Source organism: Danio rerio, chromosome 15 (assembly GCF_052040795.2).
Source record: "Danio rerio strain M-AB ecotype USA chromosome 15, GRCz13ab, whole genome shotgun sequence".
Classification (NCBI taxonomy): Eukaryota; Metazoa; Chordata; class Actinopteri; order Cypriniformes; family Danionidae; genus Danio; species Danio rerio.
In genome coordinates, this window is record NC_141035.1 from 38,078,063 (window position 1) to 38,105,985 (window position 27,923).

Here is a 27,923-nt window from a genome sequence, read left to right on the forward strand (position 1 = left end):
AACTGACTCAGCCAGGACTCCAACTAGCAACTTTCTTTGCTGTGAGGCAACAGTGCTAACCAATAAGCCACCATGTCGCTCCCTGGTTTTTGTTAATAAAGCAAAATAAGAGCAATAATAAATACAAAAGAATCCTAATTTAAAGTTTTGTTGACTGAAATACGCTTTTATTTTCAGTATCAGAGACTCTCTACTAGAAAGCACTTCACACTTTAAAATTGTGTAAACTTTATAATGTATTAATATAATTACTGCATAAGTAGATTTTGTATTATGTTAATTCTTCCTCCCCCTGGCATCTAAATTATTTATGTAAAATGTCATATGCTGTTCCTTAAAAACAAAACAAAACTAAACTAAAAAACATCTGAGGTGGTGCAAGTCATAACTGAAAATCGAATGTGCAAACAATATAAAAATATCCTGGCATAATGAATTTAATTTCAGTCACTATATGATCACAGAACAGTGTGTTTTTTTAGACAATATGAAGAATGATTTTAAATTGTGTGTAATGTCTATTGTAATGTTTTTTTTTTTTTAAATTGAAATGTAATGGCTTTTCTGCATGACATTTAATTTCATATATTTATTTTGTCATTAAATACTGTTTTAACAGTGGCAATATACATCCATGTGTTTGTGTACGATATAAAAAGTACTGTGGTGGTACCATGTTATTCCAAGGTATATCAATTATAAATGCTAGCTTAAGTTTTAGTGTTGACATTATTCAGAACATATTAATTACAAAAATAAACGTTCTTGCATGTTCGCTTATTCAAACTATAACCATTACTTTATATAAATAACCTTTTTACTTTAATTAGGCCATACAATATAAAAATTATCATAGAGAAATTAAATTACAATTAAATAATAATTATATTTTCTAACATATATATAATGCTTTTCTGGACATTCAAAGCGCTTTACACATTGGGGGGAATTTGCTCATCCACCACTAGTATCCAGCATCCACCTGGATGACTCAACGGCAGCCGTATTGTGCCAGAACACACACCACACACCAGCTGATAGGTGGAGAGGAGACAGAGTGATGAAGCCATATATGCTATGGGGATGATTAGGGGCCCATGATGGACAAAGGCTATTGGGCAAATTTGGCCAGGATGCTGGGGTTAAACCCCTTCTCATTTTTTTGAAGGACATTTTGGGTTTTTTAATGACCACAGAGAGTCGGGACCTCAGTTTAACGTCTCATCCGAAAGAGTCCCCTTCACTATACTGGGGCGTTAGGCTCACACAGACCACAGGTTGAGCGCCCCTTGCTGGTCTCACTAACACGACTTCTACAACCTAGCTTTCCCATGTGATAGGGAACAGCACTGCTTAGCTTCAGTGGGCGACCATGTGAGAATTGAAGAGAGCTAGCATAAAACAGTAATAGTGCTTATTTTCCAGCTGTAATACTTTTTGTAATTACTAAAATATGAACAAGTAAAACATATGCTTTTAATTTTCCATGTTCAAAATACTAACAGTATTATATTTATTATTAATTATATATATATATATATATATATATATATATATATATATATATATATATATATATATATATATTATATATATATATATATATATATATATATATATATATATATATATAATTATTATATTAATATTATAATATTAATATATTTATTATATATATATATATATATATATATATATATATATATATATATATATATATATATATATATATATATATATATATATATATTGTATAACTTTAATGACTTGAAATAGGTCATGCAATATAAAAAGTCATCCAATATTTGTTAATAATATTGACTAAATATACTAAATTAAACACTAATGTGAAACTAAAATTAAACAAAGATAAAAAAGAAGCAAAAGAAGTTCACTACTGTTGTCATTTATTCAAACAAAAGCATTTGTAATACAATGTTCACGGCTTTGTGAGTGGAAAACTGATCTTGTACCATTTCAGTATCATCCTGCAAAAAGGCTGTAGCAGAAACATCATCATCAGCATACAATGAGCATAAATAATGAGCAGGACTAAACCCACACAAACAAGTATGTTTCAATGTCGATGCAAGGTAACATACAGATGTATATAATTTACCTAAAATATTACAATGACTTTTTAATATCATTTGTCTATGATACATCAGTGCTTCCCATTCCATTGGTCTTTCTCAAAGTTGACATAATATTGTTCTATCTGCTATATAGTAAACCTATGAAAGAAAATAAACAGCTAGGGCCAAACTTAGACACGTGAAGTAATATATATATATACACATCTAGTTCATGCTTGCTTGGCCTTGGCAAAGGAACCCCAAAATAATAAAACATACAAAAGAAAGAAAAGATAATTTGTACAATTGTACAAATAATAAAAAAACATGTATAAATACACATTTATAATAATAATAATAAAAAAAAAAAAAAATCAGACAGACAATTCCAAACATAGAAAGCTATCCCTGACTTTACTGCTCTTGCTGTGAAGAAAACAACAACTTTTTTGGAGCCATTATAAAGCATGGCTAAAATTTGACACATATAACAGGAGGGGCGGGGTTTTGTTGTAGCCCCTCCCACTCAGTGGAGTCTCTAAAGCTTTAGCGTCGGAACCAAACCCAGCTGTTGACGAGCCAGAAAGCTACAGTGATGGAGTACATGACCATTTCTCGCTTGGCTCGCTCTTTGTTCTCCTCCTCCAAGAGCTGCAAACGGCGGTTCAACTTGACAATCTGTAAACACACAACAAACAGCAGCGCTTCATCTCAGAGACAAAAGAGGCTAACTCATTTCCTAATTATGAACATTACTCTTTAAAAACATTCATAAATTCATTTTCCTTTGGCTTAGTCCTTTACTCATCAGGGGTCGCCAAAGAGGAATCAACGGCCAACTTATCCAGCATATGTTTTACACAGCGGATGCCCTTCCAGCCACAACCCATAACTGGGAAACACCCATACACTACTACATTCACACACACTTGTACATTACGGCTAATTTAGTTCATCCAATTCACTTATAACGCATGACTTTGGACTTGTGGGGGAAACCAGAGCCCCCGGAGGAAACCCGCGTGAACACAGGGAGAACCTGTAAACTCCACACAGAAATGCCAACTGGCAAGCCAGGACTTGAACCAGCGACCTTCTTGCTGTGAGGTGGCAATGCTAACCACCGAGCCACCGTGCTGCCTGATTGAAGATTACCAAAAGGAAAATAATTTTCAGTGGACTAATTTGCACGAATTAACCGTTCAGCTAGCAAAATAAACATTGTAAATTTAGATTTCACACAGACACAGTGGTTAATTATTATAACACGCAATGGGTCTCATTAGCTAATAATTACCTACATTTTTCACGTTTTTATGCACATTTGAACCTTACGAAAACCTTCTGCCTAATACACAACACGTGTACGCACATGAGTTAGTACCTAAACTTCTTCTGTTAGTGAATTTAAAGTGTTCTCAGGGAGCGTCCTCGTGCATGAGATTAGAAATGTGCATAATATAAACCCAAGGGCTTTCATAGATTTAGAATAAATTTTAGTACAAAAGATTTTATGATTCATGATTTATTTGTGAAAACCTTCATATTTTGTGCGTATGCATGGTTAGTGAATGATACACAGTGTTTTTCTCACAACATATATAAATAGTATGAAAAAGGGAGTCCAAAAACGTGACAGACCTGGCTGGGATTTGCTTATTGTGCCGTGACTATTGCTCAGATAAGTTGTAGGTGATTTTTAAAAAGTGAGTTTTTGTTTATTTTAACATCCTGATTACACAATTACACTAAATGGTTGGCTGGCTGATTGATTGGTCAGTTGGGTGGTTGGTTGGTCGATTGGTTTGTTGATTAATTAATTGGTTGGCTTGATTAGTCAGTTAGTTGGTTGATTAATAAATTGGTTGGTTGGCTTGATTAGTCAGTCAGTTGGTTGGTTGGTTGGTTAATTAATTGGTTGGTTGGGCTTGATTAGTCAGTTGGTTGGTAGATTAAATAATTGGTCGTTTGGTTGGCTTGATTAGTCAATTGGTTGGTTGATTAATTAATTGGTTGGTTGGTTTGATTAGTCAAATGGTTGGTTGATAAATTAATTGGATGGCTTGATTAGTCAGTTGGTTGGTTGATTAATTAATTGGTTAGCTGGCTTGATTAGTTGGTTGGTTGATTAATTAGTTGGTTGGCTTGATTAGTCAGTTGGTTGTTTGGTTTGTTTGTTGACTAATTGGTTGGTTGGTTGGTTGGTTGTTTTGTTGGTTGGATGATGGGTCTGTTGATTAATTGGTTGGTTGGATGATTGGTTTGTTGATTGATGGGTTGGTTGTTTTGTTGGTTGGATAATTGGTCGGTTGATCATTGGTGTGTTGGTTGGTTGGATGATTGGTTTGTCAATTGATTGGTTGGTTGGTGGATTGGTTGTTTTGTTGGTTGGATGATTAGTCTGTTGATTGATTGGTGGGTTGATTGGTTGGGTGGATGGTTGGTTTGTTGATTGGTAGGTTGGTCGATTGGTTGTTTTGTTGGTTGTATAAATGGTCTGTTAACAGTTGGGTGGGTTGATCGGTTAGTTCAGGCATGTCCAAACTCGGTCCTGGAGGGCAGCTGTCCTGCTGAGTTTAGCTCCAACTTGCTTCAAAACACCTGCAGGAAGTTTCTAACATATCTGCCAAGCGGCAACCTCCCGCTCTCCCTTAGGAAGACAATACGGAAGTAACTAAAGCTGCAATTCATCCGAAATTCCGCTAGTCGTGGCCGCTCCTGGCTCCAAAACAGAGCAAATTTCAATTGAGCCCACTGTTAGAATGGCCAACTTTACAGCAGAAAAAAAAGGTGTTTACAGCCTGGTACAAAAAAAGATTTTGGTTAATACAGGTAATATTACCCTTCATGACAACTGTGAGGGGGGTGAATTTTTTTATAACTCATCCGTTTCCTTTATATTAAGTTATATTAAGTTTGCATAATTAAGGGCGTGGCCACTTGAGTGACAGCTAGGTCTCGCTGGTCGCCGTCGCCGTCACGTCACCTCAGCTGAATCCTGCAGATTAGCCACTGAACTCGGCATATTTATCGTATTTCTGTTGTTTTATGTGGCTTTACACAGTCGACTGCCTTTTGGACTTGTTTTCCCACAATTATTAGATGGCATGGCATGCTGAGTGCACTTAATTGTGCTCACAAACCATTCACGTGGCCTCCGTTTCCCATGTGAGTAAAGTTATATACTTATATACCATCTCTGTACATGTATTTGTTTTATTTAAGATCATTTATCGTTTATATTTAGAGCTGTAATGCACTCCAGAATCTGTCAGATTGATTAGCTGTAGGCTCTAGAACAGTCATCTGAAGCGTTGTCATACAGTGTTATGCTGGAGTTCATCAATAGTCTTACATTTACTAACACAGACTATATCTGAAGTGTTTGGAAGTAATTCGCGTTTTCCTCCTGTTGAAAAACGTCATAAGAACAATGTTTCGTGGCTCAATGTATTACAGCAGTGTTTTTAAAATTCTAAACACTTTATTGATATAGTGTACAACCAAGCACAAGTGGTCAGAATACAAACGAGTCACAGGTGATAAAGTATTAAGCATTTCTCCCAAAGTAAAGTGTGTCTGAACCAGGTCCAAGCTAAATGCTAGCAGGTGTCTGTAGCTCCGCTCACTCTCCGTCTCTTTGCCCTTGTTTGGTATCCCGCCATGGGTGTGATGACGCGTGACCAAAGTGGCGACGGTTGGCCGCGCCTACTTGTGGCTTCTTTTGCGCTCTTCAGAAACCTATGGGTGACGTCACGGATACTACGTCCATATATTTTACAGTCTATGATATCTGCTAACAGCTTTATTAGCTGGTTCAAGTGTGTTCGATTAGGGTTAGAGCTAAACTCTCCAGGATACCAGCCCTCCAGGACCGAGTTTGGACACCACTGGGTTAGTTGGATGATTTGTTTGTGAAAAAAATGTAGATATTTTCTTAATGTGTTTGTGTTGTGAGGAATTACAACACATATGCTGTCAAACCTTTTTCCTAATTTGCTGGTGTATTTTGTTATTTCATGTTTTTTTAAATTGCAGCACGTTAAACTCTCTCGGCCACCGTACATTTATTTTCTTTGGAACGGTTTTCAGAACTCTTTCCATTACTATGGCACATTAAACTGTAATTAATACAGTAAACTATGTCTTGAATCACATCAATTATCTTTGCCATGATGACAGTAAATAATATTTTACTAGATATTTTTCAAGACACTTCTATACAGCTTAAAGTGACATTTAAAAGCTTAACTAGGTTACTTAGGTGAACTAGGCAGGTTAGGGTAATTAGGCAAGTTATTGTATAACGATGGTTTGTTCTGTAGACTATCGAAAACAAATTTGCTTAAAAGGGCTAATAATTTTGTCCCAAAAATGTTTTTTAAAAAATGTAAAACTTTAAATTCTAGCCGAAATAAAACAAATAAGACTTTCTCCAGAAGAAAAAATATTATCAGACATACTGTGAAATTTTCCTTGCTCTGTTAAACATCATTTGGGAAATATAAAAATCAAAAGGGGGTTAATAATTCTGACTTCAACTGTATGTATATATGTATGTATGTATATATAACAGCAAAATAATACCTGTCTGCGTAGAGAGGTTGCGTCCACAACAGCCATGTCATCCGTTCCTCCCTCGAGAGTGGAGTCCAGCGTGGCCAGCGCAAACCTGTCAGAAACGTTCATTTATTTCATTAGACACTGAGACTGGGCTGAGAGGACAACAAAATGAGACCAAAAAACCAGAGGAGAGGAAAGAAATGAGAGGAAGAAAGAGGAGTTACCTGGTGTCATGCTGGGGGTTAGAGAGGGTTGAACCCCCTCTAAGAGATGGCTTGCTGAGAAGCGGATATGGAGAAAGTGAGAGAAGGAAAAGGACAAAGAAGACATACACAGACAGACAACTTTAATAACATGCCAACTTATTTTTTTAAAGGTACGAGCCGCAGGGAGTCTTTGTCTCACAGACCCTGTCAACATTTCATTTTATAATCAAATAAGATGTCAGGGTAAATCAGCAAGCTGCACAGAAATAAGCACAACATCCTCATTTATTTATTTTCAGACAGAAGATATTGTCTTGGTGGCTCTACAGTGAAGTTTAGTGGCTGTAAGTGGAGCTGAAGTTAATGGCGTACTGGAAGCTACTAATGAGAAACCAAACAAGTCACACAAGGCAAAGCAAATGAGCTCATGGATTCACTATCCACACAAACCACAAGTAAAGGAATGTTCTGGATTTAATATAAGGTTAGGCTGTATCATGTCAGAGCGTTTGTGGTAGATTTTTGAAGGACATTAATACCTAATAGGAATAGACTGTACTGACTATTAAAATATATACAGTTGAAGTCAGAATTATTAGCCCCCCTGAATTATTAGCCCTCCTGTTTATTTTTTCCGCAATTTCTGTTTAACGGAGAGATTTTTTTCAACACATTTATAAAGATAGTAGTTTTAATAACTCATCTCTAATAACTGATTTATTTTATTTGTGACATGATGACAGCACATAATATTTGACTAGATATTTTTTATTTGACTAGATATCTTAAAGTGACATTAAAAGGCTTACCTAGGTTATTTAGGTTAACTAAGCAGGTTAGTGTAATTAGGCAAGTTATTGTTTAACGATGGTTTGTTCTGTGTAGACTATTAAAAAAAATAGCTTAAAGGGGCTAATAATTTTGACCTTAAAATTGATTTTAAAAAAAATAAAAACTGCTTTTATTCTTGCCGAAATAAAACAAAAAAAGACTTTCTCCAGAAGAAAAAAAATTATCAGACATACTGTGAAAATTTCCTTGCTCTGTTAAACATCATTTGGAAAATATTTAAAAAAGAAAAAACATCAAAGGGGGCCTAATAATTCTGAATTCAACTGTACAGCCGAGCTTTTTAAATGATAATAATGTTTAATGTATATTATTGTGCAGCACTTTGGTCGACCGTGGTTGTTTACAAATAAATATAGTATATTTTCGATACAACAAATTAACATTGAACATCACTCACTATATATATGTATATATATATATCTACACACACACACACACACACACACACACACACACACACACACACACACACACACACACACACACACACACACACACACACACACACACACATATATATACACACATATATATGGGTAAAATAATGCTCCATATTCATTTAGCAAAATTGATTTATGTAAAAATAAATACTTGTATGTATGTATGTATATATATATATACATACATACATACAGTGCATCTGGAAAGTATTCATAGCGCCTCACCTTTTGCACATTTTTTTGTTACAGCCTTATGTCCATGTGATTTTTCAGCTTTTTTATTTTTAATAAATTTGCAACAATTTCAAATTTTCAATTTCTTTTTTCATATTGTCATTATGGGGTATTTTGTGTAGAATTTTGAGGAAATACATGAATTTAATCCATTTAGGAATAAGGCTGTAACATAAAAAAATGGAGAAAAGCACTATGAATACCCTCTAGATACCATATCATTGGAATATCTTTAAAGTTTAATTTAGTTGTCATCAAAATCATCAAAATTAAAAGAAATAAACACTTAAAATATATCAGTCTGTGTGTAATTAATGTGTTCATTATACAAGTTTCACTTCTTGAATGGAATTAGTGAAATAAATCAACTTTTCTAATTATATGACCAGTGTATATACACAAACGTTATCCATTTAATTTGATGCAGATAAAACACAATATATTTGGATTTCTAAAAAAACCCAAACATAAATTGTCATGTGACCAAAGACGTAAATTGGCATTACAACAGCAATTGTTGCTTCAGTTTGAAATCTAATAGTACAAATTATTTTATTTTTGGTATGCCACAAAAACTCTAAACAGATCCCAGCTTGCAATAAACCCGAACATTTCTTTAAAAAATTAAACAGCAATGCCACAAACTGCTTGTGTACACATTTAACTAAAACCTAAATGTGAAGCAAAAATAAAGAAAGGATACAAATAAATGAGCCAGAAAAAAATATGTGGTGCAATGCATTACTACCCATGACAAACACAAAAACCCCAAACCATGAGGAGAAAAAAATGTTTAGTAAGTTTAGAAAGCAGCATGTCCACATCCAACAGCAAAACATACTACGATAAAGCCATCATCTAAAAAAAACTAGCTCCTAAAAAATGTCATTTGTAGGGTTTCTAGGTAAAAGTATGAAATTTTACAAAGGATTATTTCTCTGTCAGAGCACATATAGTCTAACTTTCTCATTTTATATCTGTGAACTGTGACAGAGACACATTCGACTAGTTACTCGTTGAAGCAACATCTAATTCAGCGAAAAAGTCAGGAGGGATTCGGGGGTCTTATGTCAAAGGTCACCTGCGCTGGTTCTCGTCCAGGACCTCCAGGACCTGCTGGTAGGCCCGGCGTGTGCTTGACTGGATGAAGGAAAGGACACCGCGGGCGCTGAAGAGGTTAAACCCGTCCTCGGCACCACCAAGAGGAGCCATAGAGCGCAATGCAGCAGAGGGAGAGGGAGTCATACTGACCACACCACAGAAAAACACACACAGAAAAAGAGAGAGACGTAACTGAAGAACAACAGAGGAAAGGAGGATTGAAGAGAGCCAGAGGAAGCCAAAAATTGTAGAAAGAATGAAATAAGAAGAAAAGACCGGATTTTATTGGTTAGGGAGAGATGGAATGTTGGGCAACAGCCCCCTCGCATTAAAAAGAAATTCCCACGTTATATTCTGTAGCCTTAACTTATAACTTACTATATATAACTTACATTTAAATTGATCATTTGTTAGAATATATAGTTTGGGGTCCATGCAGAATGTGTTTTTCCATTCAATGTGCTACTTTTCTATAGTTTTTCTATGTAGCACCTAGCACATGATCACCAGATTAAGACACTTTGTAAAGATACTTTGTCAAGAATTTCGATATTTACAAGCAGTGGCGCTCATCAATGTCAGTTCCAAAGCAGTGGACCAATCAGAAGACCTCAGGAGGCATGGCAAGCATTGAGAGTTTCTGTTTACAGTACAGTTGTATTTGACTGCAATATAGTGGAGGCAGTGCTTTTTAAAAACAACATTCCTGAACGCTACGTCTAATGTTTTAAAAGGCACCTATGATGAAAAGCTGTTTGGACACGTGCGCGCGACGTGTCTGAAGAGCGAGGAGGGACGTGGTGGGGAGGGGTGAGGAGGGTGCTTGACGTATTTAAGAACTGGGAGGAAGACGCGGGATTTCTGGGAGATTATCACTGGTTTGCGGGCATCCGGGAGTCTCCCACAAATGCACAGAGACTCCCGGATGCCCGCAAACCAGTGATAATCTCCCAGAAATCGCTTCTGGGAGACTTGGGATGGGTGGAATTACCTCCCGTCCTACTCATACTTCTCTCTTCATAAAGCCGCATGCCTATTACATATCCATTAAACACTGTAATATAGCCGGGCTCGGATCGTATCATTTTCTCACTACAATCGATCCACTCCAGAGTTAGTTTCAATCGAGTCGAGACCACCTTATTTAGGCGAACTTGGACCGATTGATTTGGCGCGCATCCGAGTGCGATTGCTGGATTCACATATGCCAAACAAACTGCGCTAACTGGGCAAACGAAACAGGTTCCGAAACAAAAGTCTAGGTGTGACAGCATCCTAAGTCTCTTTTTTTTTTGAAATCTCCTGATGTTAAAACAGGATTCAAATCCCTCCCATTTCAAGGCCCACCGCAAAGAGGTTTCCCAGCCCCCGTCAACATGTCTCCGTAGTAACGCGTACAATCATATCAACAAGACAGGACGTGTGCAAAGCAACTGGGATAAAAAGATCTGTTCAGCTCTGTGATCATCTGCAGTGCAAGAATAAGTTTTAAAAGTACACATTTGTACAGAAATACAGTAAAATCGCTACGTAATTCATCACTACAGACACATAGTGTCGGTACAATTATAAAAGAAGACATTTTAATCCCGGTTTGTGGATGTTTAATCAGCTTTATTTTGTACATTAACAAAATGGATATTCAAACAGCAGTGGATATTAATGTGTGTCCTGTCAAGCACAAACGTGTGTATGTGCTCGCTTGCAAACTTTATGGCGACATTGTGTGTGTAGCTCATCGTTGCAGAAAGGCCTGAATTAACGTCACAACAAATGTATTAAATCACAGTTGTTCTCACTGTAGTAAAGGAGATCTGCTTCATTCTTGTCTGTCACTGTGCTGTTTATCATACGTGGGAATGGTGGGCGGGGAGAACGAGGTTATTTCAATAAAGACACAGGCAATAAAAACAGCTACAATGTCCTAAAAGGTCAAATTTCCCAGATTTAAAAAGGTATAATGAATAATCTGATGGGTGTTTTGAGATGAAACTTTACAGACAAATTCTGGAGACACAAAAGACTTATCTTAAATCTTAAAAAAGGGGTAAAATAGGTGCCCTTTAAATGCAAAAATGTGCTCTGTGTAAATGACCTCTATTAGTAGTATTAGTAGTATTTAGTAGTATTAAAGTACCTCTAATAGTTCTATTTTAAATAACGTACAAATGTGCGCGTTTGGTATGCGTTACTTCCTACTGTCATGTGAGCTGCATTTCGCTGCATGGTGCATCCGGTGTGGAACCCCCTTAACATTGGAACTATCAGAGTTCTATAACTATTACGGCCCATTCACACGGGGCTTCAGCGTCAACACCTCCCATTCACTTTGAATGGGTGACGTCAAGCGTTGCCAAACTGAATTGTCTGCTTGCTGCAGAAGTTGGGACTTTCTCAACTTTCTCAACTTTTCTAGCGCCAACTGAAGCATCAGCCAATAAGATTGCTGTAGGCAAATACACCAGCCCAGACAGTAGTCGATTGCTGACTAATGCTGCCTAATACTGCTATTATGATCGCGTCAGCCCCAACTTTAGACACGTCCTCCGTCATTCGTTGACGTTGAAGCCCCGTGTGAATCGGGCAGTAGAATACTCAAGCCTCCTTTCCACTGCACACGACAAGGACAGACCGGAAGTCATTCATTTCCAATGGAGAGTAGTCCGGGAGCTGCGTGGAGTTCCGATCATCTCCGTATGCGAAAAATTCAGATCTGAATTGAGCTGCGGATCCATTGAAATATTTAAACTTATGCGGCTAGACCGTATGCGACCGGCCGACAGGATATGATGTATTTAAGTGTTGTCGAAGCAGGTCTGTGCAGGCAAGATGAGAAATAGTAGTTTTTTTGGTTATTTTTTTAATCAGAAAAGTCTACATAAAAAAAAACACTTCTGTTCATAAATGTAAGTAATAAAGTAATAAAAATATATATTTTTATGTTGTCTCCACATTCCCTCCAATATTTTTAGCGGTCTATGTGTTTCTAGTATTCATTCATTCATTCAACAATGATGAACTTACAGAGAATAAAGGCTCTTGCTTTTGCACTTATTTGCGGACACAGACTGAAGTGAGAATCAGCTTCTCTCCCATGGTGCACGTCAGAACTGAAAATTCTGTGCGACTGCCACAAGGGGGCACATTCCGACAGTCTTCTCCAAATGTCGTGTGCAGTGAAAAGGCAGCATCAGAACTCTTTTGTGTTTTGTTATTTAAATAAAATAACAATGTTAGAATGAAACACAGACACTATGAAAAGTCAGGATACTAAAGTTATGGGTTTCATTTTAACAAGGTAATTAAATTACAAAATTTAAAAAAGGTCAAAATTACTGCCTTAGCAGTTCTAGCGTTAAACCTACATACCATCAAACAAGTCCCTGATCTTTCTCTATGCCACAGTAATAGAATATGAAACAATATGTACAATACATTTATTTTTTGGTGCAAGTAAAAAGTAGATAAGGCCACTTGATAGGACCACAAAGGTAACAAAACTAGGTCACAACTACAAAACAAAGCAAACCCGAAACAAGCAAACTCCAGTTGGTTGAATAAACCAGCATACACAAACATCTCAGACTATCACAACCACAAGCCTCAAAAACAGAAACAAAACGGCTGAGCTCAAGTCAGACTAAAAATTAGGCCATTTACTGAAGCGCTGGATCCATTTACGCTAATCCAAACAAACACAACTTCACCTTTGAGATCCTATCAGCAGTCTGCCTTCACAATAGTGAAAAAGCTCAGGTGTTTGTTAATTGAATGTCATGAAACATGTCACAGTCCTATTTTATGGACTAAAAAAGTTTTTAAAAAAATCTATTTATATTTTAATTGTATTTTCAAACACATTTATATATACTTATACTTCTGCATATACAATGCTGCTAAATATTAATCCTTACAATTAAATGTTAAATGATGCTTATAGTTTTATTTTATAAATAATATTATATTTTATTACGGTATTTTATAGTATTCCTCTATATATAATCTGGATAAGTTCTTGAGAGATTGTGTGTGAATTACACTTCTCAGTTTATTACCGATTTAGTCCGTTGTTCATTCAAATTGTTCATTTTGGTTTTTGTCAATTGACAGAGTTCATTATGATTTATCATTTCTAAATATTTAAATGCACTACCTGTTCAAAACGTGAGGATGAAGATGATTTATGGTTTCAATGCTCACAGATACTGCTTTAATATCATCATAAATATAGGAAAAATGCATCAATTCATATAATTTAAAAACAACTGCGTTCTGTTTGAATATATATTTTATATATAAATTAATACAGTAAGAAAAAAAGCAGAATTTTTAGCATCATTACTCTATTCTTCATTGTCACATAATCCTTCAGAAATCATTCTAAAATATGCAACAAAAAATCTTACTGTTATTAATTTTATTGAATATTTGATATTTTTTGTAAAAATGAAGAACTAAAATTTGAAGAACTGCATTTATTTAAATATATTCATGTAACACTATGTACCCTACTAAACTTTTGAAATACACTGTAAAAAGTTGACTCAACATAAAATTAGGATAACCCGCTCCATTGCATTTTTTAGTTTACTCAACTTAAATAGAGTCAAGTGCAGTACTTGGATTGAAAGTTGAGTCAACTTTTTTTTTTTTTTTACAGTGTATAGTATACTTTTAAATACAAACATAATATATATTATTTTCCCAGAGATGGGTTGCAACTGGAAGGGCATTTGCTGCGTAAAACATGGATAAGTTGGTGGTTTATTCTGCTGTGGTGAATCTAGATTAATAAAGGGACTAAGCCAAAAAGAAAATGAATGAATGAATGAATATATATTATAAAATATTACATTGCATTTAGTGGTGAACGGATTACAAATCTCACAGTTCGGATCTCATTATGGTTTTTTAGTCAGGGATCATTTTTCGTATGAGCCAAAAAGGGACAAAATGTAATTTGTTTTTCATTTATTACAAAGCCAGCACTGCAAGAAACCTTTGGTTGTAACAAACAGAACTTAGAACCCATAACTTTATTTCAAATAAACTGAAGAAATAATCAGCTGTATAAAATAAATTGTAAAATATTCAGTACTGTAAAAAATCAATGTTCTACTGTTGCTAATGATGCTAAATGCAAAAATCTAACATTTTATTATTTATACAACTCATGTTTATTTTTAGTCAAATTTTTTTAGTAAATGATTTAGTTATTCACCCATAAAACTTCAAGTTTCATTGCTAGATGATCATATTTAAAGAATTACTCAGTGGCATATTTTTAATGCCCCCTATTGGTTTAATAATGTAATTACTGCCTACAACTTTGATTTTGAGCATAAAGTTAAATGCATGACAGGGATTTTAATCTTTACCATAAACATCAGTGTTTTAATCTAAACTATAAACTATTATCCCAGTACCTCGGTGTTATTTGACTGTTTGTAACTTCAAAACTAACTCAAAAGACTAAAGACTTAATCTCTTAGGGTTAATAAACATATGTAAATCACCATCATTTATAATTTATGTTGCGTGGGTGTTGAGATCCTGATCTTTTAATGATTAATCGTGCAGCTTACACTGAATGCATTAATGAAGGCTAAACAAGAAAACACCTTTAATAACCTAAGACACCCACCACATCCCAAATAACCTACCACAACTTCTTCTGTCATCGTTATATTTTACAGGAAAGCCTAAATTCTATCATACATGTAATTTAAATGATGCGAGAGGCGATCTCTCTGCGATTGTTACAAATTTAGGATTAATTTACAAGTAAAAAAAATTATTTTAATCCGTGGGTCACGCAAGTTTTGAACCATGGGTTGTGATCAATATGAATAACAGATTAACCGTGATCCGTTAAACCCCTAATTACATCCATATATTTTTAGTAAACTTAAAAATAGTGTAGCTATTTTTATCTATTTTATTTCTTTATTTCATATTTTTTTTTTTTTGAATATTATATTTTTATTTTCTTAAAGCAACATAGAGCGATACAGAAAGTGACAGCAATTATAGAGACAAAACAGAAAAAACAATCAAAAAATAAAATAAAAATAATAGAGACATAAGACAGAAAAAAGAAGGTTTTAAAACCATTATTACATCAGTTCCTCTACTATTATACATGAGTCAACAATGTTGCACCTATATATCTAGGCCAGTGGGCGCAGGCAATATGGTGATCTTGCAGACGATAACAGGGTTATACCATTAAACTGTTGTTCTGGGCATTTGACAAATAATTAAAAAAGGGTTTCCAGGTGGCTTCGAAACCAGCAATGTTGTCAGAAAGATTGTGTCTTAATCTCTCTAAATGTAAAGTGGTGGAAAATTCTGAAAGCCAGGACTTAAAAAGTGGTTTTGATGGCGTTTTCCATAAATAAAGAATAATTTTTTTAGCTAACACCATTCCATATTGAACAGCTTTTTTAAATTGTTGACTGAACCCACGAAGTGAGTCAGACCAACCAAAAACAGCGATTGCTGGATCAGGGGCTAGGTCACAAGAATAAGCCTCAGAGTAGAAGTTGAAAATTTCGCTCCAAAACTCAAAAAGTCTTGGGCATGACCAAAAAAGATGTCCTAAAGAGCCTTCCGCAGATTCACATTTGTTACATTTAGAGGAGATGGAGGGGTAGAATTTATTAAGCTTAACCCTGGAATAATGAAGCCGATGTACTACTTTATATTGGATTAGTTGATGTCTGGAGTTAATAGAACATGTATTTATGACCTTGATAGACTTTTCCCTGTCCTCATTGGTAATTTGAATGGCTAAATCTTTCTCCCAGGCGTCTTTCAAATACAAGGTAGATATGTCAAACTGATTATTAAAAACGTCTATAAAATGGGAAATCAAATTAGAGGCATCAGGAGAGGCGGAAAGTAATTTATATACATCATGTTCATCTGTTAATAGTTCAAAGTGGGAGATGGATGTACGAACATAGTTTCTCAGCTGTAGATATCTAAAAAAATGTGATGGTAAAAGATCAAATTTTTGTTTCAGCTGAGGGAATGTAGCAAATTTTCCATCCATGTACAAGTCTTTTACAGTGACCATTCCTTTACTGGACCAAATCGAAAATGTGGAGTCAATGAGTGATGGTTTAAAGGCGTGGTTATGAGCAATAGGGGTGGACAATGTGGTAGATGGCAACTTAAACACTTTCCGGATCTGACACCATATTTTGAGAGAGCTGCTAAGTATAAAGTTTGTATTGACTACTTTTATCGATGGTGGAGGCGCCGCAAAAAGTAGAGAGGAAAGAGAGTAGTTTGTAACACTCTGTTCGATGGTGAGCCAAGATGGAACGTCACCTGCAGACCCTGCAAGGTGAGATTTTTTCCAGTAAGATAAGGCTCTGCAGTTCGCAGCCCAATAATAATACTGGAAGTTTGGCAGGCCTAATCCGCCCTGCGACCTAGGTTTACATACGTGTAGTTTAGAGATACGGTGCGCCTTAAAGCCCCACACAAATGGTAACACAATCGAATAGAGAGTTTTAAAAAACTTTTTTGGCAAAAGAATTGGAAGGTTTTGGAAAAGATATAAAAATCTTGGCAATGTTACCATTTTGACTGCATTCACGCGTCCTACCATAGACAGCGGAAGGGTTCTCCAACTTTCTATATTAAGCTTTAAGCTCTCTAACATAGCTAAATAATTTAATTTGTAGATATCATTTGGGTTTTTTGGTATGATGACCCCCAGGTATTTCAAACTGTCTGCTGCAATTTTGAAAGGTAGGTTCTGTAAAAAGCTTGGGTTTGTCTTGTCAGATACAAGCATGAGTTCACTCTTTTGCCAATTCACAGAGTAACCAGAGAGCTTTCCAAAAATCTTCAATAAATCTAACAGGGGTGGGATGGACTGTTCTGGGTTGAGTAGGTAGAGGATAACGTCGTCAGCATAGAGGGATATGTGATGGTCTAATTGGCCTATCTTAGGTGAAAAAATAAGTGGGTTGTTTCTAATAGCGGTTGCAAGGGGTTCTATAGCTATGGCAAAAAGCAGGGGTGAGAGTGGGCACCCCTGTCTGGTGCCTCTATGCAATGCGAATTGTGAAGATTTATCAAAATTAGTGAGCACTGAAGCCCTAGGTTTGGCATAAAGCATTTTCACCCAGCAAGAGAACGATTCTCCCAGATCGAACTCCTGAAGCACTGCAGTAATATAGTTCCATTCAATTTGGTCAAATGCCTTTTCGGCGTCCAGGGATAAGATGGCGACATTTGAAGCAGAATCGTGTTTTGAGTATAAAATGTTCATTAAGCGTCTTACATTAAAGAAAGAAAAGCGTCCAGGAATGAAGCCGGTCTGATCAGGATGAATAATTTTTGCTATACATTTATTTAATCTGTTTGCAAGGATCTTAGTAAAAATTTTTAGATCTGAATTTAGAAGGGCTATGGGGCGATATGATGCTGGATCAGTTTCATCTTTTCCTTTTTTAAGAATTAGCGAAATATTTGCATTATACATTGATTGTGGAAATTCCTGATTGCCGATAGAATGATTATATAATCTCAGCATCAAAGGGGCAAGTTTTTGAGAATATTTCTTATAAAATTCAATTCCAAAGCCATCAGGTCCTGGAGCCTTACCGCTAGGGAAAGATGCAATGGCTTCAAATATTTCATCTAACGTTATTTCTGCGTTGAGGGCATCTCAATCTGTTTCATCTAATTTGGGGAGGTGTAGTGATTGAAGAAAGTCAGAAAGGGCTGTAGGGACAGTGGAAGCTCGGGATTCATACAAGGCCTCATAAAATTCCTTAAAACGTTTATTGATGTCACTAGGATTTGTCGTTAGGGTTCCATCATCTTTCCTAATTTGGTGAATAGCTCTATTAGCTTGAATACTTTTTAACTGACGCGCAAGCAGCCTATCTGGTTTGTCTCCCAGCTCAAATTGTTTTTGCTTTATTTTTAATAGCATATTACTGACTTGGTCTGAAAAAATTCTATTATACTCTAGTTTTAATGATGCAATCTCTTTGAGAACCTCAGGATCTCCTGAGTCCACATGTAAGTGTTCAAGTTGATTAAGACGAGCTTCAATTACTGACAGGGATTTTTTCCTTTGTTTTTTTTGGCTGGATTCATATGAAATTATATATCCCCTTAATACCGCCTTAAGTGACTCCCACAGAGTTGAATCGGATACTTCTCCTGTATCGTTAAACATAAGATACTCATCCAACCACTCTGTTACGCATTGGGAAAATTGAGGATCAAAGAGTAATGTAGGATTGAATCGCCAGCTATAATTGGGCTTAATTTCAAAAAGGTCAAGAGAAATGGTCACTGCAGAATGATCTGAGATTATTCTGTTGTGGTGCTTAATTGCAGTTACACATGAAGCAACCTTGTAGTCGACCAGGAAGAAATCTATTCTGGAATATGAACTATGAACGTTAGAGAAAAACGTACATTGCCTATCAGTCGGGTAATTCAACCTCCAAACATCAACTAAATCAAATGAGTTAATTAATTCTTTTAAGGTGGTAGTAGAGTTAGGAAAGTGAGCCACAGGACGGGCAGGAGTCCTGTCCAAAGTGGGATCTAAAACCAGATTAAAGTCACCCCCGATTATTAGATGTGTGTTAGATAAATTAGGGACAAGATTAAAAACTTTACGGAAAAAGGATGGGTCGTCATAATTTGGTCCATATAAATTCAATAATGTGACATGTACAGAAAAAATTAAACCAGAGACTATCACATATCGACCGTTTGGATCACTGATAGTAGATATATGCTTAAAAGGTATCGTTCTGCGGAACAAAATGGCCACTCCCCTCGCCCTGCATGAAAACGTAGACTGGAACACCTGTGAAACCCAATTACATCTGAGGAGTCTTTGTTCATTATGCTTAATATGCGTCTCTTGCAAAAATATGATATCAGCAGATATTGACTTCAAATAAGAATAGACTTTAAGCCTTTTAACCCGGTTATTAATGCCTCGCACATTCCAGCTGGCTAGGGTAACGTTACAGTTTAAGGACTGCATATTATATGGTAGTACAAGTGAGCTTCGATTTTATGATAATTGTATGGAACTGGAGTTATTACAGTGAAGAAGACAAAACATAAAACATTTAACATACACATATGAAAAAGGAGAAACCCCAACACCCTCCCACCCTCCCTCTCCTTTATCCGCTTCCCCAAATGAAGCGGAGTACAAAATACAACCCCCATATGAACCGTGGAGCTGCAAGGCTTCCTAGGGAGCAATAAGGAGACTTATCAACTACAAAAAAAAACTTAACCGTCAGGGGGAAAAAATTAAAATAAAAGAATAATAAACAGCTCCTCGTTACCCTCGACAGATAAAATTACCAAAACTAGTAATATCGAACATTAGCACCACAAAGTCAACAATAACTAACGAACACTGGTATAGCAAAATGTCCGAGCCATAATCCTGCAAACGATTTTTTTTTTCCATATGAGTCAAAAGTCTTCGTTGTTTTGGTAGGCGCGGGCTTTTGTGATAATCATCGCCATCCTATATCGAGAGCCCGGGCCAGCGGTGTGTGAACAAGGCTATACTCACCGGCTCATTACACTTACAACAACTGTGAAATTGTCAAGTGTACGTGCGTAAGATGAAATCAAGATGCGACGATAATTGTATTGGCAAATGCTTCGGCGTCCTCGACTGAATTAAAGATCCTCTTTTCCGATCCTTGAGTAACAATCAGACGCGCGGGGAACAGTAGTCCATATCTGACACCAGCCTCCTTTAGTTTCTTCTTAACTCCGTCAAAGTTTCGGCGCTGCGACATGACCTCCGCTGTCAAATCAGGATATATAGAGATCTGCTTACCCTCAAACTGTAGAGGTGATTGTTGTCGTGACAGTTTGAGGATTAGTTCTTTAACTGGGAAATGATGGATTCTTGCTATTAGCATCCGAGGGCGACCTCCTTTGGCTGGCAGGGGTCCAATACGATGTGCGCGATCCACTTTTACTCCAGATGGAAAGTTTTGTTCTCCCAGGACGGCCGGTAACAGCTTCTCCACAAATTCCGTTGGGCGACCATTTTCAACTTTCTCTTGAAGCCCCGCAATTTTAATATTTTGCCGACGGGAGCGGCCCTCCAGATCATCAAGCTTGACGTACAGGGCTTTATTGGCGGCCACGATATCCTTGCAGAGAGCCTCCAACTCGGAAATACGGCTGTCATGCTCGACTCTCGCGCCCTCGAGATCGGAGATACGGGAGTTAGTTTCGGTAAGTGATGCTTGCATTTGCGACAAGGTATTTTCGATAGAGTTAAATCTGTCATTCATCGACTTGTCCATAGCTTGAATAGATAATTGGATTGCTGCCAAGATTGGGGATAAGGCCGTGGTCTCGTCGTTGACGGTAGCACTAGCCGCTTGTTCAGTCAGAGTTTGTTTCTCCATTGGTTGTTCGTCTGCATTGGCTGGTTGATCATATATCTTCGTTTTAGGTTTCGTCATCTTGACTTTAAGCTTAAGAAGGTGTCGTTTCGTTTTGATTTATGATTAAATTAAGCTGTTTTTTTCGAGGTTATTGAGGAGCTCCTCAAACGACGTCTACTCCATTCGGTGCTCTCGAGCGCCCCCCCTATTTCATATTTTTTAAGCCTATTGTGATTCATTTTATATATATGAACAATAGATGAGTGAACACATAAGGGAACTTGTCTCTACTTGTATTTGCTGATGTATGCCTGTACTGATATGATGTAAAACAGATTAAGAATGTGCATAATATAATGTATAGAAATGGTTCAGTGGGCAGGGGGGCTCTGTCTGAGCTAAGATAATTTGTTTATATTTTTCAAGTCTTTTTAAAATTGATGTTTTGGGGAGTAAAATGTCAATAAAAAGATCTAAAAAAATAAATAAAATAAAATCAGTATAGCTGATGGACATGATGCACGGGGGGAGGTCTAAAAAGAGAGAGATGCTAATCATTGTTGGGTTTACATACTTTTACTAACAGACCAGCCAATCAGAAAGCAGCATGTCAAAACCAACCAACAATTGTCTGAAGGAGAATGACTGATCTGTTTTTGTAAGTACAAAACCTTCGCGTGAAAAGCTTCTCGACGCCAGGAGTGGCCATTCATTAGAGTCAAATAGAGAACAATAGAGTCGTCATAGCATGAAGGGGAACTTACTGACAATGCAACTCTAAACTACACTGGCCAAAAATCACCAGATGGTTTGCACTGTGATCAAATTGATCGGTGACTGACAGGTGAAATCAGGCCACTCCTGTACATGCATTAATAACATGCACTGACCTAATATAAAGCGCACAAGCCGAACTGAACGGCAGACATGCATGGTTCTAACTCACCCCCTTTGAGTGAGGATCATGAAGGGAGAAAGAGAGACACCAGGGAGGAGGAACAAACATATGATGGAGTGGGAGGGTCATGTTGACAGGGCAGAGGTGAAACCAAAGTCCGTACTTGTGTGTGTGTGTGTGTGTGTGTGTGTGTGTGTTTGTGGCTTTGCACTTACGCAGAGTCGTTTCTTGCGAGCGGGCCATTGTGATGCACACCTGCGTTCTCGCTGACCGAGCGCTCTCGACGTGTCTTGGTTTGCGTGCGCACCTGTGTGAAGCACAAAAACAACACAAAAGTGAGCAGATGTTCCTCATTTTACTAGACCATAGTGATCTATTTTTGGGTATATATATATATATATATATATATATATATATATATATATATATATATATATATATATATATATATATATTTAAAGGGGGGGGGGTTGTTCATGGGGAAAACAATTAACAAAAAAAGTCTTGTCAAATCTTTGCATGTAATAATTCACCTGTTTTTTCTTTCAATAACTAATTATAAAAAAAAGTAACTGTAGTATGATTGAGTAGTTTAAACAGTGGTTTAATCTAATTATTACTATTTTTGTAATCTGATTATGTAAACCAGATTACAGATATTAATTATAAGCCCTCATTTTACTAATTTTAACCTGTCCCACTTACTTCTTCGCTGGGATGACTGACGGAGCTCGTCTGCTCCATTTCGAGGAAGTCGAGGGGACGATCGCTGAGCGTAAGGACCCGAGGCGGCGTCTTGAGAGACAGTGTGGACTCCTGTGGGGTGGACTGGATGAGGTCCAGATCTCTGGGGAATGGCATATCATCACTGTGTCCTAAAGAAAGATGAGTGTCCCATTAGATAATGGTTCTCATAATAATATAGTGTGGGTAAAACCCACGTCAGTGTACACTGTAAAAAGTGATTTCTTGACTTTAAACTAAACACTACGGGCTGTATTAAAAGAGGAGGAGCTACTCTAAGTCCCACCCTCATTTCATTTTTCAGTTGAGATTATATCAAACATCGAAAAAAAATGCACATTTCAAAGCCCTTCACAGGACGCTTTAAAATGTTAATACTATCTCCTAGCTTCCTATATTTCACCTGCCACTATGATTCTCTCAGGAACGTGCATCATTGCTGTGTGGAGCAGCTCGTGGTCAGGAAGCTCCTGATCTTCAGATCCGTACGGAGCCACTTTGAGCTGCTCAGGGATACGCATTCTCTGACTAATGCCCTCGGTGTACTCTAGCTCATAGTGGATCCGGTTCATCTCCGCTATCTCGGCTGTGGGAGAGGGGAACGCCGCTCCACTCATCTACAGGGAAAGAGGAGAATGCATTTGATCACATATGAAGTGAGGAAAGACCTAAACATTAACCTCACAGCTCAAAAAATTTGTCCCTTCATTTTTTCTTAGCTTAGTCCCTTTTAGGCGCGCATGCATGGAAAGTATGGAGTTGTGTTTTGTTGAGCTGCACTCTGATAACATTGAATTTCAAATATAACTCTATCTTTTATATCTTTATTTTGTTTAATAACCATCAGTCATATCTTGGATCAATTTTTAATAGTTGGAAGTAGGATTTAATTTATTGTCGTAACTTTTTGGGTGTGACTTTTCCTGATCCATCGCATATTCCCTCATGGCGTCTAGGAAGTAGGGTTGCACGGTTTATCGGTACTATGGTAGTATCGTGATATTATGGCCCCAAAATACTGGTGCTGTCACGGTAGTTTGTAACCGGTAGTATGATCATAAACGGTCTATCTAAATTACATAATATTGCATGTAAAAAAGTAAAATTATCAGACGTTTGTGCAACAATAGACCTTTTTATTTGTGCACTTATTTGCAAACTATAAAATGTATGCCTTTTATGGCCTATTGCACGTTTTCTGATGCTTCAGTTTGAATCTGAATCAGTTCATTTCTGCTCCTGTCAATTTGATTTATTAGCTACAACAACCTTGACAATCTTGATTCTTACCTGATAAAATTAAAAAAACAATAGATACAAGAAACATTGAAACAAATTTTGACCACTTCATATAGCCTAATTTGGTTGGAAAAATGCTCTTTTTGTAACAAATTTCCCAAATCAATGAAATAATCAGTTTCTTTCAGTTCATCACAATCATATTGGTGAGTTTCTGCAGGGTTCAGCAAGTCAAATTTAAGACTTTCTAAGACCCTTTTAAGACCATTATGAGTGAAATTTCAGAGTTACACAGGGCTAAACCCTAAGAATAAATACTTGCCCCATAAAAAAAAATATCCAAGTGACAAAACAAGTGTGTCAAAATAAGCAAACTAATAAAATTAATGTACAACAATCCATTCAGGTCAGTGTTCCATATATTCTATAAATATACAGAGAACGTATAAATGTTATAGTATGGAAAATAATGAAACCATATTGGTAAATAGAGTTAAAAAAAGAGAATTGAGAAGGGTTGTTGGTGACTGTATGGGTGTTGGCCTGATTGGCTTTACATGGACAATATTAAGACCCATTAAAAATGATTTAAGATCCGTTAAAAATAAGTTAAGACCTATAGGTCAACATTTCAGTGATTGTATGACTTTTTAAGGCCAAAAGTTTTGTTTTTGAAATTTTTAGACATTATAAGCCTCAACAGTCACCATGTAAATGAAATTGTAAAAAAAAAAAAAAAAACATTTAAACAATACCGGAAGTCATGCTTTGAAATCTTTCAGTTATCAAAACTGAAATCGCAGGTTGTCCAACTTTCTGAGGTAAATAGAGTTATAAATAAAGTTTGTTTAAAAAATTAAAAAATACAAACAGTTTCTTCAGAGCCCAAAATATGTTACATAAAGTACTTCTTAAGTATTTTGTATTTATTTTGAGCTGATCCACCAAAATATTCAAAACAAAACATTGAAAGTGCTTTACTGTAGTACTTCTGCTGTCAGTGCCGCGTCATTTTCAGCCCGAATGAAACCAAAACAACACATATTGATGTACCATACATTTTATTTGGTTTTATATTCACACATTTGTTCATTTTTGAACTTGTGACATGTCTCTATATTGTTTACCACACCACTTTAAATATTCGGTCTGAAATATCATGCAAGCATTACTTGACATGATAGTCTATAGCTACTACTATGATTTTACCATTTAGAATTTGCAAACAATAGGGAGAAAGTCAGAATGTGTTTCTTTTAAACTGATAAACAGGTTTTAGCCTGTCAAGAAATTTATACAAAAGTTTCGAGTTGACACTGACTTGAGTTGAATTGAGTTTCATTGTGTAAATGCTGATGAAACTGTGATACATTTATTTTGGTCATCTTATTACATTCAGGAGTTTGTATAATATTGATTTTTTTTTTAAAGTAGAAGATTCTACCAAAATTTTCTATACAACTGAAAATTATTATATTTTGGTATTTTAACTGGGGCCCCACAAAAGAAAATAATTTTTTTAAATAAATTTAATTATTTTCTTAAGTAAATTTTAAATTCTCAAATAGTAAACCTGCCTTTGTGGTCTTCTTGAAAGATGTGGAGAATTATATAAAGTTGATATCAGAATCGTCTAATACGAAAACTTTAAAAAACTATTAAAATATGATTCTTAAAATAAGATGTTTGTATAAGTAATCTTAAATTAACCCTTGTAATTGCTAAAAACTTTAATGCTTTTCTTCTTTTCCTTTCTCTCTTTAATTTTTCTGCAGTTATTTTTCTATTACAACAATTTGCATATGCAGAACTTTTGCCAGCTCACCTGCGTAGCGGAAAGCAAACACCAAAAGGTGTGGATATCAATAATAAAAAAGTATTTATCAGAAAATGCTTACCAAATGTTTATTTAAAATGCCTTAAATGTTTAGTTTACAATACCTATATATTTTTTTACCAGTTGTTTTGTATTATAAAACTTAATAATTAATGTTTATGAGTTTCTTTAAACATAAGCTTTAAATTATGATTCATGTTTTAATATGGAAATTATTCATAAATCACTTTGCCTTTACAGTAATATTTATTTTCATAGATATTGTAGTAAAGAGTTGTCCAACACTTATGTACCTTTTTTATGAGAACAATTGTGTACCTTCATTTCAATTATACCATAAAAGGTACAGAACAGTATCATAAGAGGTCTTTTCTGTACCATATAAGGTACAACTTTTACAAAGGTACAAAACTGTTCCTTAAGGAACATTATTTGAACCACCATGTACCTTTTTTCCTGAGAGCGTACTGTACTTTTATCACCGTCACTTATTGTTTGATATTGTAACTTAAGTTTTATGCACTGCTATTCAGCAATAAAAAAAAAAAAAGTCTGAATGCGCGAATATAAAACAAACTTTACCCCAATGTCCAACATGGCTTATGGCACTAACCTCTAATCTAAGTTTTTTTTAAAGTTTTTTTTTCTAATGCAACCAAATAATATCAGGACTTTTATTATTAGGGTATTATTATTAGACATGTATTATTAGGAAGTTGGTTTTATATTCACATATTAGGACATTCTCCCTATTAATATAAATGAGCAATTCTGTGCAACTGTCAAGCTTGCCATGAAAAAAATGACGTTTTCACGAAAATACAGAAACTTTTTCGTGGTTTTTTTTGGGCAAGCGTGTATTTTACAGTACTTTAGAAATACTCAAAAATGCATCTGTCAATGTTTCAAACTATTCTAATTGATTTTCCAAAATCACACATGTGGCAATTTCACATCCGTCACATCCATAACGGAGAGATGTCACATCAATAACAACACTTTTTCCTAATAAATGTGAAAATATTAAATAAAATAAAACCAATAATTTTTGTTTTATAGTGAGCCGACTCTTATCCTTTTGATTATGATTGTTTCATTTGGGTTTTGCAGTTTAATTCACAGAATTTCTACAAAGTATGTTGTGTACTGTAGACCAGCTGACTTTTTTTGTCACATCCATAATGCATGTTTATTTTAATCATTTTAAATACAAAACATGTTAACAGATTGATATTTTTCTGCTCACATAACTCTGTGGTCAGTTGTTCTGGAAAATAACAACTGTTTTGAGTTTTTACTGCAAATGTCACATCCATAAAGCTGGAATTGCTCAATTTCGGAAAGGTATTCTTTGCAAATTCTAAATAGTGAAATCGTGCAGCCAGTGACTATCAAAGTACAACATTGTTCACAAAGTCAATTAAATATTGCTAATGCTGTTTTGAAGTCGTACTTACATGTGATTTTAGACCCAATATTCAAAGTAGCATGGTAAACAATACAAGAAGCACATCACAAGTTGTCACTGAACAAATGTGCGAATATAAAACAAGTTTTACCTCAATACATTTATTCAACATATACGAATGACGCCGACGCGAATCGTCGACAGATTCTTAGGCTACACTGAAGCAGTTAAAAGTAACGCAGATATCATCAGTATTTTCTGGTTTGATCATGAGATCAGCAGCTATTTCAGGAAGCAGAATGTCTCTGAATAACGTTGCACAGCCCCAAGTTTAATCTCCCAGTAAACATATCTAATAAATCAAGGCATGCTTTTGTGGGTTATAGTTCAGGAAGATATCCAAATACAAACTACGTTACATCAATATGTGTTGTTTTGGTTTCATTTGGGCAGGAAACGATGTAGCAATATACTACAGTAAAGCACTTGCATTATTTTGTTTTGAATATTTGGGTGGATTAGATCAAAATCAATACAGACTACAGTAAATAAAGTACTTTATGTAATATATATTTTTCTCTGAGGAAATGTTCGTGAAATCAATAAAAGATGAGTTCATCAGGGCCCTGCAGTACTGCAATGACAGCTGATAACGCGTTAGAGATTGATTAAAAATCACACCAGCAGCGTATTTAGACACGTACCTTCACCGAGTTCAAATCCACCGACGGATTGTACACGTTAAAGAGGAATGATAAAGTAAAACCGGAATATTTTAGGATAAGAGAATCATCCCGGACCACTGCACAGACCAGCTCAACCCAGACCAACCACAAAAGCGTGAAGCTGGCAGACGCATTCAACTGTATTGACGCAAGAGCGTAAAAAGTGCTTTTCAAATTAAAA

General features: G+C 35.9%; 1 protein-coding gene across 4 annotated transcripts; it reads right to left on the reverse strand.

Moving 5' to 3' along the window:
- Nucleotides 1–1,890: 1,890 nt before the first annotated feature.
- mffa (mitochondrial fission factor a) lies at nucleotides 1,891–27,857 on the reverse strand. Of its 4 annotated transcripts, XM_087282559.1 has the most exons (8): nucleotides 27,722–27,857; nucleotides 22,937–23,150; nucleotides 22,495–22,664; nucleotides 22,005–22,096; nucleotides 9,452–9,616; nucleotides 6,863–6,916; nucleotides 6,663–6,747; nucleotides 1,891–2,753 (listed from the first exon to the last, which is right to left on the reverse strand). In XM_087282559.1, exons 2-8 carry the CDS (start codon nucleotides 23,148–23,150, stop codon nucleotides 2,622–2,624), a joined length of 912 nt encoding a protein of 303 aa, XP_087138685.1. In that variant the 5' UTR covers nucleotides 27,722–27,857; the 3' UTR covers nucleotides 1,891–2,621.
- Between the last annotated feature and the right edge of the window lie 66 nt (nucleotides 27,858–27,923).